This window comes from Anser cygnoides, chromosome 4 (assembly GCF_040182565.1).
Source record: "Anser cygnoides isolate HZ-2024a breed goose chromosome 4, Taihu_goose_T2T_genome, whole genome shotgun sequence".
NCBI classification, from domain to species: Eukaryota; Metazoa; Chordata; class Aves; order Anseriformes; family Anatidae; genus Anser; species Anser cygnoides.
Genome location: NC_089876.1, coordinates 75841013 through 75857477, shown reverse-complemented (window position 1 = coordinate 75857477; position 16465 = coordinate 75841013). Strand labels below are relative to the sequence as shown.

The 16465-nt window shown below is 49.7% G+C and overlaps 1 protein-coding gene across 4 annotated transcripts in view; it reads left to right on the top strand.

The window, feature by feature from the left end:
• LEF1 (lymphoid enhancer binding factor 1) overlaps nucleotides 1-16465 on the top strand; it is a 62533-nt gene that overhangs the window by 20355 nt on the left and 25713 nt on the right. For all 4 annotated transcript variants that reach the window (XM_066996416.1, XM_066996414.1, XM_066996415.1 and 1 more), the window contains exon 4: nucleotides 12955-13087. In XM_066996416.1, coding sequence (XP_066852517.1) covers nucleotides 12955-13087 — 133 coding nt within the window. The remainder of the gene's footprint in view (nucleotides 1-12954; nucleotides 13088-16465) is intronic.

Sequence of the window (16465 nt, the reverse complement as noted above, 5' to 3'; positions counted from 1 at the left end):
GATGAGGAGAGCGATTTGGGTGGAAAGCAGTGGGTCGATGGGGAGCTGGATGGGCCGGGGGCTGCTTGTCCGTGTCTGGTCTCTCCAGGAGGGCATCCCGTGGTCTGTGCCGTGCCCCTTATTTCAGTCCCTTTTCACGGGGCTAGGCAGCGTTTTGAGCTCTTGCTGTGGATACTCAACCTGGTTGTACCAGGGGTGGCTTCCTGAGCCATCCTGCCTGTTACCTCCACGGCCTTAATGAAGGACCCCTCGTTTCCCAGCGGGTGTCCGGGTGCGAGACCAGCGCTCAGCGCCTCGGGGGCTGCGATACCCGAACACCCCCGTAGCTGCTCGAAGCGGGGAGCGCGGGAGAGGAAGGTGCTGCTATTTCGGTTCCCGCGGTGGTTCGTAATGGGTGCCTCGGTGCCGAGATAAGATGTGGTGGGTGGCATTCACATCAGACGCTGCCCCACTCGCGAGAAACAGAAAACAAACAAAAACTGAGATAAGCAGTACTTTTAAGGAGGATCAAAAACTCGTCTGCGTGTTTCTTCTCCCTGGGAGAACCTGTGGTCCTACCGCCAGATCAAATGCAGGGTTAGGTAGGTATGTACAGGGCTCTGGTGAAAAAAAGTAGCAGCTGAACACTGCTGCCAGGAGGATATGACAGCTTTGGCGTGAATCATCACATCGGCGCACCGAAAAAGTATTCTCTGAAAAAGTTATTTTTGTTCCAGTGGAGGTGCTCAGCCATTCCTGCACTGCGTGGGGTGGGAGGCAGTGAGGTGGCTGCGTTTTGGGTGGAAAAGGCACAAAACAGCCTCTCGTTGCCTTGTCTCCTTAACTAGCTTGCAAAAGTGCATCCTTACTTTCTAAGCCTGCTTTGTTTTCATGTCAGTGGAGCTTTACCAGAGCAGCTCATTTGCACTTGATTTATCACATACCTCCCTGCTTTTTCAGCCCTGTCACCTCCGATGGGTTGAAACCCAAAGGCGGGATAAAAGCACGGCACCTCTGAGCCGTATTTTCTTGCGGAAGCTTTACGTGCATCTTCCCGTGGCTTGCATAGCTCGCATACAGCGGGGCTGCTCCCTGCTGCTATTGCTGTGCAGCAAGTCACTCTCTAAACTTAGCTCTGATCCCAGCCGTCCTCCCCTGAAGATGCACGCCGCCTCAGCCCGCACCTCGGAGGTGTCCTTACGGCGCTTGGTGGCACCCACCCGTGCCCCCCTGGCTGTCACCCCGACGGTGGCCACGTGGGAGGCTGCAGGAGCTGCCGGTGGGGAGGGCACGGAGCCGGCTCTCCCGTCTCAGAGAGATCCCATGCCAGCTGGGTAATGGGGAGAGATTAATGACTGCCTTGGAAGCCAGTTTTCCAGCACGCCGGCCGGAGGGCAAGCATCATGATAGTTGCAGCAGCTGGTTTGGAGAGGAGGGAAATGAGGGGAAGATAAAATTGCACGCCCAGAATGCCAGGGTAGCCTGTGTCCGTGCTTTGATGTCTTCTCCCTCCACACCCTCCTGTGGGTTAAAAATGAAACTAGACTGCATTTATCATGGGTGTGTGAATATCTGTATTTAGCTCCGGCAAGCAAGCTCCTGGGCTGGATCCTCGCGTGTGCAGCGCCGGGGAGATGCAGCTGGGCCAAACGCAGGGAGGGAGGGGAGCTCTCTGTGCCCTGCTTTCTGGGGACATGCGGGCACACACACGTCGTCCCCCCTGCCCCTCGTTGTGGGGTGCCAGGGCAGAAGAAGGGGCTCCTCCAAATTGCCGGGTGCCTGCGAGGAGGCAGCTCGGGGGAACGGAGCCTGGCTCCTGCTATCGTGCCACGCCGCTGCATCCACTTCTGCACGGCGCGCTTTAATCAGCAGCCCTCCCCCCGGCCCCCGGGCCTCGAAATTCCACAAAACCCAATTAACAGAGATGAGAGAGCTCTAGCATGTATACATATGAAATTTCAGAAGGCTAAAAAAGAGACTCCTAATACCATAAAGCCTGCCCTAAAGTAAAATTTGCATCTGAAATCTACATAGCCAACCCCCGCGAGGAAGGCGGCATCGCCGAGCACGCCGCCTCTTCCCCCCACGGGGGGAACTTATCCAGGTTGGGCTGGATTTGGCTGCAGCCGGCTTGCGGATGGGGAAACCTGCGCGAGGCGGCTTCAGGGACCGTGCCACGGCCACCCCCGGGGACGAGCAGCGGCCCCGAGGGTCAGGAGAACCTCCCCGGGTCGGCTGCCCAAAGCAGCCAGGTGGATGCCATGCTTGCGCAGGCTCATTAGGGGAAGTGCTCAAGACTGATCTAATTAGCACCCGCAGACTCGGCCCAGGTGTTTCATGCTTTACTGACCCAGCACCTCACTGGCTCATTCCAATCGCCCGTCCTGGGCTGCTTGGAGAAAGACACTCCCCCCTCCTTCCAAATAATTAAAAACAAAAAAACTCAGCAAAGCCAGTCCTTTAGGTACAGGTTGGGGGGAACTGGGGGGGGGAAAAAGCTTCATCCCCTTCTGCTCTTTGTTTTACTGTTTGGTTTGTGTCAGATACACACTTTCTCCTCCTATTATCCTGCCTGCAGCTTAATTTCGTGCTAATTGGAGACCGTGCTTCTGTGGCTCCGCTTGTTTCTGAAGCTCTCCGTGCATGCCTTCCCCATGAGCGATGCACAAGGAGCCCTCTTCGGTTAGGGGAAACGGAGCGGGAGCCGAAGCCTCGCGCCCAAATTCCTCCAGCGGTTCCTCGGCAGGGCAGGGGGGGACCGGGCTGCGTGCTGGCAGCACAGGTAAGCATTTCGCTGCCAAAACACGAGGCCTCAAAGCTGCTTTTTTTATTACCTCCGGATTCTGCAGAGGGCTCGTTATCTCACGCCGCGAGCCAGCATGATCAAAGCCCCGGGAAAGGTCAGGCATTCCTGCAGGAGCCGCGCTCAGCCAGCGCTCCCCCAGCCCACGGCACCTCCCGAAATCCTTTATCTCGCTGAACGAGCCAGCCTACAGATTAGCCAGCCCTGCCTCAGCTTGATGTCGAGAGCACCTAACACCTGGCCTTGGTTTGCTGAAGAGGAGAGGGTTCTTTTTTTTTTTTTTTCTCTTTACATTTTGTTTTGTTTTTATCTCGTGGGGGAGGCGGCGTTTCCTTCCTCTAACCGAATGCAAGGGAGCTCGATGCTGAGAACAGGGTGCATCTCTGCGCTGCGCCGAAGGAGCTGCCTTTCTCGTAGCGTCAGCTCCCAGCTTGACGCAAAGTGATGCAAATGGTGAGTTGCCAAATTTCCCGCACCTGAAAAACCGTCCACGGCGTCTTCCAGCGTCGCCGTCTCGTTGCTTTGCTAGACTGGCGATTAATTGCTCTTCTGGGGCCTGTTACCTTGCAGGAGCACTTTTTGCTTGTCCTAACGGGTGTTTGTACACCTGTGGTGCAGCACGAGCGGGCTGCCCCTGTGGGTCTGCGCTGCTGGCAGCCCTGGGGCGCCAGAAGTCCCTGGTGGGGTGGGAAGCCTGCTGTGGTGATGGTCACTTCGCCCTGGCAGCGGGTTGCGGCCTCTGGGAGCTTTATGGCACCGGTTGAGGTAAGGGGAAGGTATGGAGGAGGGTGTCTCTTGCTAAATCCTTCACCGAACTCTTGTGCCACCAGCTAAGTTTCTGTCCGGTGAGCCGCTGAGGGGCGTTTTGCAGAGCCTCCTGTGGCTGCGTTTCTCCCCAGGGGCAGGCATGGCCTTTACTGCGACGAGAATTGCCGAGGAGGAATGTGGCTGTGATCAGAAATTGTCCACCTCTGCCGTGCTGTGGGGAGGAGTTAATTGTGCGGGGGAGCGTTAATTGCCTGGAAAATCAAGCCATCCCTAATGACGGGGCACTGGAAAACTTCGGAAGTGCCTCTAACGAAGTAACGCGTAACTGGCTTCGGGCTCGGTTGGGTTGAGGTGTGATTGCAGGGCAACCCCTTGCCACAGGCAGGGCTCTACGTGCAGCCCTAGGACCATCTGGAGGGGTGATTTACCAGGGGCTCAGGCAATTCAGGCTCTCTTTTATGATGTTTAGACTTTTACCCATGTTATAAAGTGCAGTCCAGGCTTTTTATGAGGATGGAGGTGCCTGCTGCACAAAACTTAGGCTGTGGGCTGGGTGTTGTTTCTTCTTTTAAGAGTGATTTTAAATTTTAAAGGGCAGCTCTTGAATTAAAAAAAAAAAAAATCAAGTCTAGCAGCAGGCAGGAATATCCCACGCAGGATTTAAAGGGCATCACGTGCGTTGTGCATACCGACAGCGTTTTATTTAAGCCCTCTGGCACCTTCCTGGGGCGAGCGCGGAGGCTGGAGCAAAGCCAGAGCAGATCTGGTGCCACCACTGGTGGGAAAGTCACATTTTGGGTCCCGAGGACCCACTGCATGATGAGGCTGCGTTTTGGCAGGCACAGGGCAACTCTCAGAGACTGACCTAGCACCAAAGCCGATGCAGGAGCATCCCCCAAAGACTCCCTTGTTGGCTCCTCTTGATGCTCTGGGTCTGCTACCTGATGCTGAGCGTCCGTACCTGGTCCGTATGAGGTGCACGAGTGTGAGGTTTTAATTTTGACAGCTCCCTGACCTGAGCCACCTCCCGCCAGCAGCCTGTGCTGGGAGACCCTGGCCCCTTTTTTACATCTTCTGAGACAGTGAGATTGGGCAGCTGGGGATATTGGCATCCACGGTGTGGGCCAGAAAAAGTGTTTGAAGCCCTGCTTCTTTGAGCCCGTGATTCACTCTCTGCTCCTGCTGAGCTGTGCACTGTGATAGTTGTACTTTTAGCTACATGTAAGTGTAATTTCGGGGCGTGATTTTGTGTCTCACGATCGTTACAAACCCTCGTGGGACTGATCCATAACATTAAGCTAGCAGCTCTTCATCACTTTTGTTTGTACTGAAGTCATCTTGCACAATGTGGCAGAGAAATAATTCCTGTTATGACCTTCTACTGATGGTTCAAATAACCTGTCTAAGAGACATCCTGTTTCTGGAGGGCCCTATTGCTTTAATTCCTATTAAAATTGGTTTTGCCTTCTGTGGAACAGTGCTGCAGAAATTAAGTACTTGCAAATGCGTTTTACCTCCAGATATATGTTGCAGCTTGCATTTTCAATCCTGGTGAAGCTTTAGCAGACTGCTACTTTTGGCCTAATCATTTGTACGTTTTTAGGGATTTTTTTTTTTCTTAGTTTAAAAATGAATATTTTATTTTAAGCCTTTGGACCATCTTGCCCACATCCAGTGATGGATGTCTAATGAGATGACTTTTTACCTCCACTAAATGGTTATATTGTTTGCACTGATGTATGCTAAGACTTGGTGCATTAAATCTTTGGTCATTAGCAGATGCCATTAGCAGAAAAGTCCAAATCACTTAGAGCTGTGACTTAAGACTTTTCATTAAAACCTGAATTTGCATGTTATTGGATAAATCTGTTAATACGGTTTAGCTGGACTCAGAGAAGTTACTTGAAAACTTTTTCCAGTGGGTATGCAGGGTCAGCAGTGCCTGGGAGCCTTGGATTTCGAGGAAGTGCCCCCTATGTGCTTGCTCTACGCCCTGCTGTATGCTGGGTGACCTCTATTTTAATCCCACCATGTTCTGCCAGCCCCCCAGGCTCTTAACTCCATGGCTCAAAACTCCTGGCTGCTGGACAGTGCATGGATGGCCCGTCCCATGACTTTGGTGCCAGGCAAAGGTTTCCCCATGGGAGCATTTTGGACTGGAGTCCTTGTCCTTGCCTTCGTGCGACAGAGCTAAGACGTGCTCCCCGTGCATGTATGCTGAACTCGAACTTCTGAACCAAAAGCGTGTACATTCCCTGAACCAAGAACATCTCCATTCAGTTCACCTCAAAAAATCCCTGCTCAAAGAGAAGCTGACAGTTTTCAGCCTTCTTGGTCTCAGTTGGCCTCTGTTATGGCACGTGACATTGAGTAGGCTGTGGTATGGACACCACGTAGATATATACTTGGGAGTGCTCCTATTTTAAGTGCTTTCGTCATACTGAAAGGCATCACTGCTGCACGGGATGGGACTTTCTGGGTTCGCCCCAGGATCCTCGGCCTGCATCCTGTGGGACATGAGGAGACCGACAAGGAAGAGTCGCCTCATCCTGTGACGCACGTCGTCGGCCCAAACAGGAACACGCAGGAGCACCAGGAACACGCAGGAGCACCGGCCTTCAGGGGGTGCCCTCAGGCCACTCACTCCCGTACCACATTTCTGTATTTATCCACCCGACGGCCTCTCGTTTGCCCGAACAGTTTCCAGGCTTGGTTTGGAAACTCCCCAGGTTGAGCGTTGGACCAAAGCGCATCCCCTTGCGCAGGAGCGTGGCATCAGCTTGAGCTTGTGAAAACCACGGTTCTTGTGTTCCCCTAGGCCAACAGAGAACAGAAAGGGCTGTAAGCAGGTGGGAAACAACGGGGGGGAAACACCTTTTTGGCTGGTGTATGGTAAGGGAATGGCAGGCTGCGTGGGCAAAAGAGCCTTTGCTTAACCCCACGGAGCTGCGTATCTCCAGTGTTGGATGAACCATTCAGGATGGACAAAGTTAAAGGACCATCACATGGGAACCGGAGCTTAAAATGAGCATCAGCTGTTGAAATGTGGAGCATTTACTAGGAACTGATGACCATCAGGAGGACCCGTTGCTGTGCTGGGAGAACAAGATAAAACATTGCAAAATATTTTAAGAGAAATAGCTTTCCGTGCGAGTGTGCTGCTTTGCTGGTGATTTCATGCCCTATCAGTCGTTAGTGCGTATTTCTAAAACTAATGGGCTGTGCGACATTAAACGTAATCTGCACACATGTGCTCTGGCAGCACGTAAATAGCAGCGCCTTGTCCTCTCTCTGATAGCAGCCTTGAAAGAGCTGCCCGGCTCCCCGCGCGGTGCCGCAGCATCTCGGGTCTCCCAACAGCCTTCCCGAGAAGGCGAGAACAAACAAATTAAGGAGTCATGAGAGAGTAGAAAACTCAGATAGCAGGGGATTTCTAATCAAGCTATTTTAATACTGGGTGTGCTTTAATCACTCGCTTAATGGCGGTGCTTAATGAACACTTGAAATAAAGTGTGTTTCTGTCGGAGATTCAACAGCCATGTTTTTAAAGCTGTCTTGAGGGAACTCAAATGTTTATTACAACTTTTCAGCAAAAAAGCAGTCACGGTTGTTCTATATTAATTTCCAAGATTGGAGGAAGGAAAGAAAAAAAAAGTTGCAAAAAGAACAATAAGGTAGACCTGCCATTAGTATAGTGTTTTCTCACTAACATCACAATTAACCTGAATCCAGATGCTTATTGTAATCCGTCTAGATAGATGCTTATCCCGGGCTTTATCAAATCCCATTCACTCTTTTCTTTGCAGTGCTCCCCTGGCTGCTGCACTCGGGTTTTTATTGTGCACTGACGCTTCAGGCTTCAAGCAGTTTGCCCTTCCTCTTCTGGCATCCCTGTACACGATCTGTGTTGCCAGGCTTGACACCCTGTGGAATAAGTGATGCAAGATCTGGTCCAAAAAAGAGCCCGGCATTGTTGCTGCATGGCTTGTGCTCTCAGAGAAGAGGCTGAGCACCTGAGAAACTGCCTCTCCCATGCATTGCAGTGACGGCTGCTTGCTGCTGGGCTGTCTGGAAAGGAAGGAGGTCTTGGCAGCTCAAAAATGGGCACAAACTTCTCCTGCTCCCAAATAACCACATGAGGCTCTGGCAAGGATCTCAAGGGTGCATCCTTTGCACTCTGGTGGCTTCTCCACAACTCCTGGGGGTCTCCTGGGCTGCATCTCCACATCCACTGGCACAAGGTGTCCCAGGGAAGGGGGAAGCGTGCAATGACTTACAGTAATTTTCTTGTTCTCCCCTTCCCTGGGTCCCAGCACTGAATCCAACTTAATTATCCGGCCATGCACTGAAACAAAGGACTTGAGGGAAAGGGGGACTGGGTGCAGTTTTCTTCTGACCTTTGCTAGCGACCAGTTTACTCCCTGAAGCATGCAGTTTTGAGGATAGTTTTGTTCTGAATAAGTATTACCAGTTGCAAAGCTGCAAAATGTGATGTCAGAAGGGATGCAGGGCTTGACTTTGCCATCTTACTGTGGCAAGTCCCATGGGTGTCACCCCTGGTGTTTCCAAACAGGAAGGGTCACCAACATAAATGGCCCTGTGCTGCCATGCTGGGAAGCAGCGTATAAAGAATGTGACTCTTTTATTTGTCTTTTATAATTCGAAATATTGCTGCACCCCTGTTTCTGAGGGGGTGAGTGGGGTGGTGCCTGTGGGCGTGCTTTCAAGGTGAGGTCAAAAGTAAGGCTTCAAATCCACCGCCTCCATACCTGCTATGTCATTTTCTCAGCTGCACTGTCTAGCAATTGGAGAAGATTTTGAAAGTTAAACATAAAGTGATCTCTGCTGTCAAGAGCTTGTAAGGAGGTTGGCTTTATACATAAAGCTATTTGCTGTAAATAAGGTTGCTGCACCTCTGCAGATCTGCCTATGGAAAGGGATTGTATGACAGCTCCCAGGAAGACAGAAAATTGTAATTGCAATTATTGCTAGTGTTGATTACCTGTTTCGTCTACTGGTAACTAGTTCTGGCCAAGACACCTTACTGTTACCTCCTCTCCTTCCACCTCCAGCCCCCTGTGCTAAAGCTTGCCCAAGACTGCGGGTCTTCATACATAGGCCTGGTTTTCGCATTGCTCCAAAACTATGCTCTTCTGGCTCTTGCATTTCTATTGCAACAGCTGGTCATCAAAGGCATAAATGCAGAGTTGGTTTAGCCATTAAAATGCCATCGCTATTTTGAGATGGCAACTGAAACTTCGGTCTCCTCAGTTTGCCAAGTCCTCCTGCCTAAGAATGATTTCAGGGCCCTAGAAACTAGACGTTAAACAGGCTAAAACAGGGACAGATTTCCCTCGTCTTTGCAGGCCAAGGCATCCTGAAGTCCTTTGACAAGTCATTGGTCTTTGTCTTTTTTTTTTTTTTCTAAGGTAGACCCACAGCAATAGTGGATGGGGTTGGGTTTTTTTGGTGGTGTGTGTTTGGAGGAGCTGTCTGCTGCTGTGTTTTCCCCTCTCAATCTAACATTTGCTGTCAAAAACTTGAAGCCATGCTTTTCAAAGTGACCCTTTCTCTCAGGAACAAAGGGAATGCTTGCATTTGGCCACACAGGTCTGTTTTTCTCTTTCCTTAAGGTGTGTGTTGGTTTCTTTTGTAAATTTGTTTATTTTCGCTTTAATTGAGAAGACTATCTGCTAGCGCTTGTACCCAAGGTACAACTTATTGACAGTAGAGAAGTTGACAGGAGACAAGTAAGGAGGCTGCAGCATTTCTTCTAGAAGCGGATAAATGTTTAAAGGAGGGGGGAAAAAAAAAATCAGAGCACTGTTTTGGGTGTCGCTTTTGACTTTTGGCTCCAGGATCTGGCTGGAGGACGAAGTACTTCTTCATCTGTGTGACCTGGCGGTGGGGAGCCATGGCAGGCCTCAGGCCAGGCCCCGCGGGCAGCCCGTGTCGCAGCCTGCTGCTCACAACGCCACCTCCCTGCTCGATGCCCCTTTAATGTCTTTCTCTGGAACAAATGCCCCCCCCCCGGCTCTGGCCTGCCTGCCAGGTGCTGAACCACAGGCATTTTTGCTGTGGCTGGCTTGGGATTTTTATTGTTTTTGCACACTTGTTGCATACAGGATACCTTACAGGTGCAGGCTGAAGCTTTTAGCTAGCTGTTTGGGGAGGTGTTTTTTTTGTTGTTTGTTTGGTTGGTTGGTTGGTTGGTTTTCTTTTTCTGGTAGTCTCGTGTTTCTTCCGAAGCACTTCAAAAAATGAGATAAAACCGGCCTGGATTCAGACTGACTCCAAAATGCAGCATTTTACCATCAGCTCACCAGAGATTAATTTAAACTGTCTCAAAGTGTCCTCTGCAGATGAGAGAGAGGGCAGCGCTCATTTAAAGTGGAGAGGATCTGTGTGAGTCCAGCTGCTTGGGTACATGAGTTGGTAGCCAACTTGGAACCATAACTCATAGAACATCCCAAGTTGGAAGGGTCCCACTTGCACCAAAACACTACATTTTGGTGGGTGGATGCAGTGTAATTTCTGTAGTGCACTAGTTTAAGATCCTCACGTAGGACGATGAGTAATTGTGTAATACGCCTTTCTCATTGAAGGCGTAGGGTCTGATAGGGATTTGCAGGAGATTTTAACATTGTATTGAGGAAAAAAGGTGCTCAGTGCATCACGCCCATATAAAATGTATGTCTTGTCAATGTGACAAGGACTGAGGGACCAAGTTCCCCTTGTGTGGAGCTCAGTGTGGTCAAGGTCAGCAGCCCCTGCTTTGGGCCTGTGCAAACTGCTTGAGGTTTCCTGCAGCTAAAGCACCGTGTTCAGAGACAAATTTGGGGAGAATTTGGGGAGACAAATGCACACAGCCCATGTTGCATGGGCAGCATGCTTGTGGGAGGAGGAGGAAGCCCACTGATAAAGAAAATACAACTTAATGGACTGCAGTAAGAGAAATCTAATTAGCATCATCTCTTGCTTGAGCACAACATAGGATTTTGGCCATATAGCTCAGCCCTGGAAAGCCTCTGGTGTGGTAAAGCCCTGGGGAAAAAACAAGGAAACCAAGCGTGGACGTCAGCAAACAGATCACCCGCTTGGGCTGACTTACGGGGCAGGTGTGATAGCAGAACCAATGGAGTCCTTGAGGCTTTTAAAAAATATGCCAGCAGGCCTTTCTCACGCAGGCCTTGTTCTGCACGTGTCACCCTGTGTTTTCTGCCCATCACACACGGTGATGGTCATGGTGGGACCACCAGGTAACATGGTGCTCAGCCAGACCACCAAGCCCCTGTCTGATGGTGGATATGGGTGCCCAAAGCACTGTGAGACAGGCCAGAGCACCTCTATTATTATCATCATCATCATCATTATTTTCGTTATTATTTTCATTATTATTATTGTCATTATTAATTTATTTTGCCAGTTCTGGCTCTGCAGAAGACCTCCGAATGCCGTTAATGGAGATACACCCTGTTTATATGTTAATTTTAAGCCCACTGACAAGTGGTTTGCTTTTCTCCTCACTTCTCACAGTTCCTTCACCCGTTGAAAACCACTGCCATGGGCTTAGGGGATAAGGTGCTGAGAATTAGAAAATAAAATCGAATCTGCAGGATGCTGAGGAGCGAGGGGGTACATGGATTGGCTGACTGAAAGTACAAATGGATGATTTCTGAAAGCAAGCAGCCCTGATACCACGGGCGTGCATGACAATTACATCCAGTATAATACAAAATGTTAATTACTAAATTTTGAGAAATTAATGCTGATTAGCAGCTGCATGTGTGACCTAAATACATCTATTCCTTGATCTTTATTCATAATGTACAGTTTATTGTTGATAAAGTAATTGCTGAATGGTGGGCTGGCCCACGCGTCTTGTAGCTAAAGACTGAGGCCTGATTTGTAAATCATCTGAAATTTGTTGGCATCTGCTTTTGTTGAATATATACAGATTGGGAAGATGAATAGCAGCCTGTGCTATCGCCTTTACAACTCAACTCATACATATTCTTGAGAATTCGTATTGCTTTTATTATTTGGTCACATAAATGGACCTAATGCTTGTTGGCTTTAAAACACCTACTAGTGCTGCTTTCTCTCTCCATCTTGCAAAATATAAGACAAGGCCAAAGCTTAAATTAAAATCCTCAGGTTCTTATCTCTTTCCCACAGGAAAGCAAATCTGTGTTGAAAACCGTAAAATTAAGAGGAGAGCAAGGATAGCATAATTTAGCAAAAATTCATGGCACCAGATTCTGAGCTATATGACTGGAGGGATAGGTCAGACATTAAGAAGATACTGCCTGCTAATGCAAGTTCCTTAAGGTGGTGCTCTGAAAACAAGGAAAGCAGAAAATGCTGCACTGGTTCCCATTTGCTCCTTTTTCCTCTGCTCCCACCAGCCTTAACAGTAAATTGAGTTGTCCATTTAATAGCCCTCCTGGTTCTAGAAGTCCAGAGAAATCCTTGATTTGTACTTGGAGTATTGTCATAATGTCTATTTGTGCCAAGACTTGAATAGTGAGACTCAAAATTAATTTCATTGGGTTCCTAAATGATTTTTTTCTTCTCTTAATTCCTGGCATTTGACAGGCTGTTCTTGCTGAGATTTATCAGTGTTTTTGTCTGAAGGCCTATTGCTTTCTTTTCTCCTTTTCTTTTTTATTTTATTAAAAATCTGCTAGTTGCATGATTGTTTTTGCCTCAGGGCAGGGTGCAGGGTGGTGGGGTAGAAACTCGGAGCGCCTCTTACATGCTGGGATGGTCGCTGCGGTTCTTCCCGCCATGGGAAAAGTGACATTTGTTTCAAGCTGCGTTAGCGTGGAAGTGTTGCATTGGCATGGATGAGTCCCATTGCCTTGCAGCCTTCATTCAAGAGCGTGGTTTGTGGGAACATCGCTTGACAGCACCCCTTTCGGGACCCTGTTGGGTGTTTTCAGCACTTTGATTCCTCCCTGGGGTGACATGGCAGAGCTCCCAGCCATCTCCGCATCTCCTTCCCAGCTGGCCCCTCCAAAAATGCCACTGCCAACATGTGAAATCAGGCTCTTAAGGGTGACTTTGCAGATAGCTGCTGCACAGACTGAGAGATTTCGACGTGAGTTTATAAAATTGCAAGGGGAAAAGCCTGATGCACCCTCCAGCTTTGTCGGGCAGTCGTCTTTGCTGCGCTGCGGTCCTGCAGAAAAGCAGGACCGTGATGGAGAAGAGGAGCAAAGCTGATAAAGCTGATGTTGCTGTGTGAGCCAGAGATGTGGCAAATCTTCGCTTTAAACCTTTTGCCTTCAGTAATATGAATATATAAAAACCATATTTTGTTACTGCATTTTTATTATTATTAGATTTTTAAACGCAGAAGCTACATTTCACTAACGCTATTTTTTTCCCTTCTCTTGCAGTCCAATAAGGTGCCAGTGGTACAGCCTTCTCATGCGGTTCACCCCCTCACCCCTCTTATCACCTACAGCGATGAGCACTTTTCCCCAGGGTCACACCCGTCTCACATCCCCTCCGACGTCAGCTCCAAGCAAGGTGAGCCCATCCCAGCGCCCCCCATGATGCTGATGGCTTTGCTTTTCATATTTGGGGGGGAGAGTTCCGGCCGTGCATGCCCGCTTCCAAAGACAGCTGTTCTGCTGTGATGCTGGTATTTAACTTGGCTTTTTAAATCTTCGTGCTCTTCCTAATGTGATAATTCTGGCTTGTTTTACTCATCAGAGCCTTTTAAAATCTCAATAAGCAGCGGCCAGCCCTCACCGCCCCCTGTTGTGCCTGAGGCTTGCAACGCACAGACACAGAATCAGCAATCATCCCTCACTTTCCCAAAAACCAGGGAAGAGCACTTCAGTGCTGCGGTTATCAAAGTGCTGCTGTTTTTCCCTTTTAATCAAAACTGAATTCTCATATTCTGAATTCTGTCTGAATTCCTCCGTACAGTAGCTGGCATAACTGAAGTGTTGTCCCTAAAATACAGGAGGACAGTCTAGAGCCTGCACAAGTTAAGGCTTTGCAAACGTGACTTATTTTTTTTAACCTTCTTGCACCTGCTGCCTTCTGCAGAAAGCATCATTTTACATGTCCGAGTCACGGGTGTCCATTTTCTGCACGCCCCTAGGACTTCTCAGAACCAACAACAAACAAACAAACAAGCCCAGATCCTCGTCTCGTGACGTTAAGGCTGCCCGGCTGCTGGGGGCAGGCTGGGCTCCCTGAGGAAGCACCAAGCCTGGGACTTGCACCCAGCACTCCCTCTGGACACGTGGGTGATCCCAGGGGTTTGGTGCGGCCTTTGTTTGCGCTGGGGTGAGATAAAGGAGCTGGAAAGGCTGGGGTGAAGGGAGATGTGGTGGTTTGGGGGCTGCAGGAACAGGACCGACCCCATCCAACACGTGTTTGGGTGAGCAGCCCAAGGAGAAGCCTCCGTGGGAGAGCTGGTGGTGAGGAAGGAAGGAGGGGAACAGAGGGCAGATGAAGCTGTTCGCTGTAGTCAGGATGTAGCTGCTGGTATGAGGGTCTGGGGCTGGTCCTGAAGGGGTTTCTTCTGCATGCACGTGTCCCACAACAGCTGGCTGAAAAGTTGATGAAGCTCTGCCTTACTTGGACACGTGTCCTCACACAGAATTGTCCTGTTTGTTTGGAGCAGTGTTTGGCCACCATCACCCAAGGAGAGAGACTTTTTTAGTTCTGACTTTGCCTGAATGCTTTATTTTTATGTTGGCCTTGCTATGCCGATAATAACATGGGCTACATCCAGATAATACCATGGCCTTGTGGCCATGTGGTGGTTGCTTGTTTTTTAATTTACTCTGGCCTGTAAGTGCACGTAGAATATTTTTTTCAGAGCAGCGGAAGCAAACACAGCCCCCCTTCTCCTCATTTGTCTTCCTATGTTGCACGAGTGCCCAGGAAGAGGATATTTGTGCTCGTGCCTTGAAGCCCCACGGGTGCTGTGCATGTTAGAGTGGGGGATTTGCACCCCTTGCCAAAGCCAGCTGCGGCTGGTGGGGCACATCCCGATGCCGCAGCCCTGAGCTCAGAAGGCTTTGGCTTACTCCGTGATGGCAAGTTATTTTTCTCCTCATCTCCTGCAGACCCATCCTGGAAACCTTGTTTGTGTTTGCTGCCCATCCTCTCTTCCCACCTCGTTTCTGTCTCTTCCCTGCGCAGCCCGTCCCTCACGCACAGCTCTGATATTTCTGAACGGGCTCCTGACTCCTGTGCTCAGCGTCTGGCGAAGATGCCGACGGACAATGCGGGCTGGAGGCTTCGTTTTTATTTTATTTTTTTTTTGCTGTGACGGTCTCCTTGATGTGTGTGGTCTTCCCATGCTCCCCATTCCAGCGCCGCGAGCATGTCAGAGCAGCCCCAGTGAAGTGGCCCGTGCAGTTGCTGCTAAGGGAAAATTTTCCCTCAGGTCCTTTGCCAAACGCCTCCGACCATTGTTTCTGTCCTCGCCTCCCAGCATGGGGCTGGAGCGCCGGGGTGCCCTCCTCCTCCGAAACCCCTCAGCAGGAAGGCGCCGGGGGGGCCCAGGGTGGCTTGCCCCCAGCGTCCCGTCCCGCGCCCCAGGCACCTCAGGATGGACACATGGCCAGCACCTTCCTCCAGGCGGTCAGCTCATCCTTCCCTTTAAGTCGTGTTGTTTTTAACCCTCCTGTGAGCAAAAGCTGGCCTCTCCCAGGGTCAGAAGTGCGCATTGCTGGGGAAGGAACAGGCTGGCTCCTCACACGGAGCTTGGCCTGGCAGGAGTGAGGTGGAGTCATGGCTCCCCAGGAGGATCAGCTGTCACTGAAGATGAGAGGCCAGGCTTGGTTTTCACCCTTTTATAACCGCTCTGAAAGAGTGTTCCCTCACTGTTAAAAACCCTGGAATACACAAAATGTTCTCCCTCCTGTCAGCCACCAGCTGTTTTTACGCCTCTGAAAAGACAACTGGCCAGAGATTCGATCCTCAGGCTGTGGTCCTAAGTCTGAGAACTGAGCTTTTCTGAGGCACCCAAAGAGACGGAGTCAGCATTACCGCCACCACTGTTGTTTTCCATCCTTTCCCCTGCACAATCCCAAAAGAAATTTCTCAAATCTTATAATTAAATTCAGAAGATTTAAATGCAAACTGTGGGGTGGGGTGGGGAGGAATCAGCAGCGTCAATCTATAAAACCAAGTCTCAAGGTAGCGCACTCAGTCTTGGACGTTTGGAGTGTCACTACATAAATATTTAATACGCTTTTAAAGCAGCTGATTTAACATGTGAAGTAGACTTAACAATTCCTTCTGCTTCAGCCTCCTCTTCCCCAAACACATTTAAATAAACCAATGTCTTTGTGGCCTCTGCAACTGTAATTCCACGTCCCTTGGGGGAGCGAGTTTGAGGTGAAGAATGGAGACCAGGAGCCCTTTGGGGGCTAGGATTAGCTTTAATCTTGAGGTGATTCTTACAATTGTAGGACTCTGTGTTCTGGGGAATGAGGGCTGATGGATCGTTTCTGATGGGACTCTTTATTTTTCCATGAAACACTACCATTGCAAAACAGATTGACCTTGGAGCCCACAGGAGTCAACTTGATGAAGAGCTTAGTTGGAGCTGGAGTGACAATTGGAAGCCAAATGAATCATATCAAGTGTGACCATTACAGGCCTGAAAATGATTCTTAATTAACCACTGATCCTCTGTGGTAGCAAGTTTCCAAAATCTGTGAATCCATAAGGGAACCAGTGGGAACGTACAAGTAGCAATTTACCTAATCTAATAACTCGGCTGTGCTGCCTCTTTGACAATGCTTTATTTTCCTCTTGCTTCGTGCTGTGTGTTAGAGCAGTTCCTCAGGATTCGGTTGGGTTTGGTGACAACACTTAGAGGATGGTATTGCCTAAAGCACCTGACAGGAAATCTGAACTTGTGCAGGTCATTAA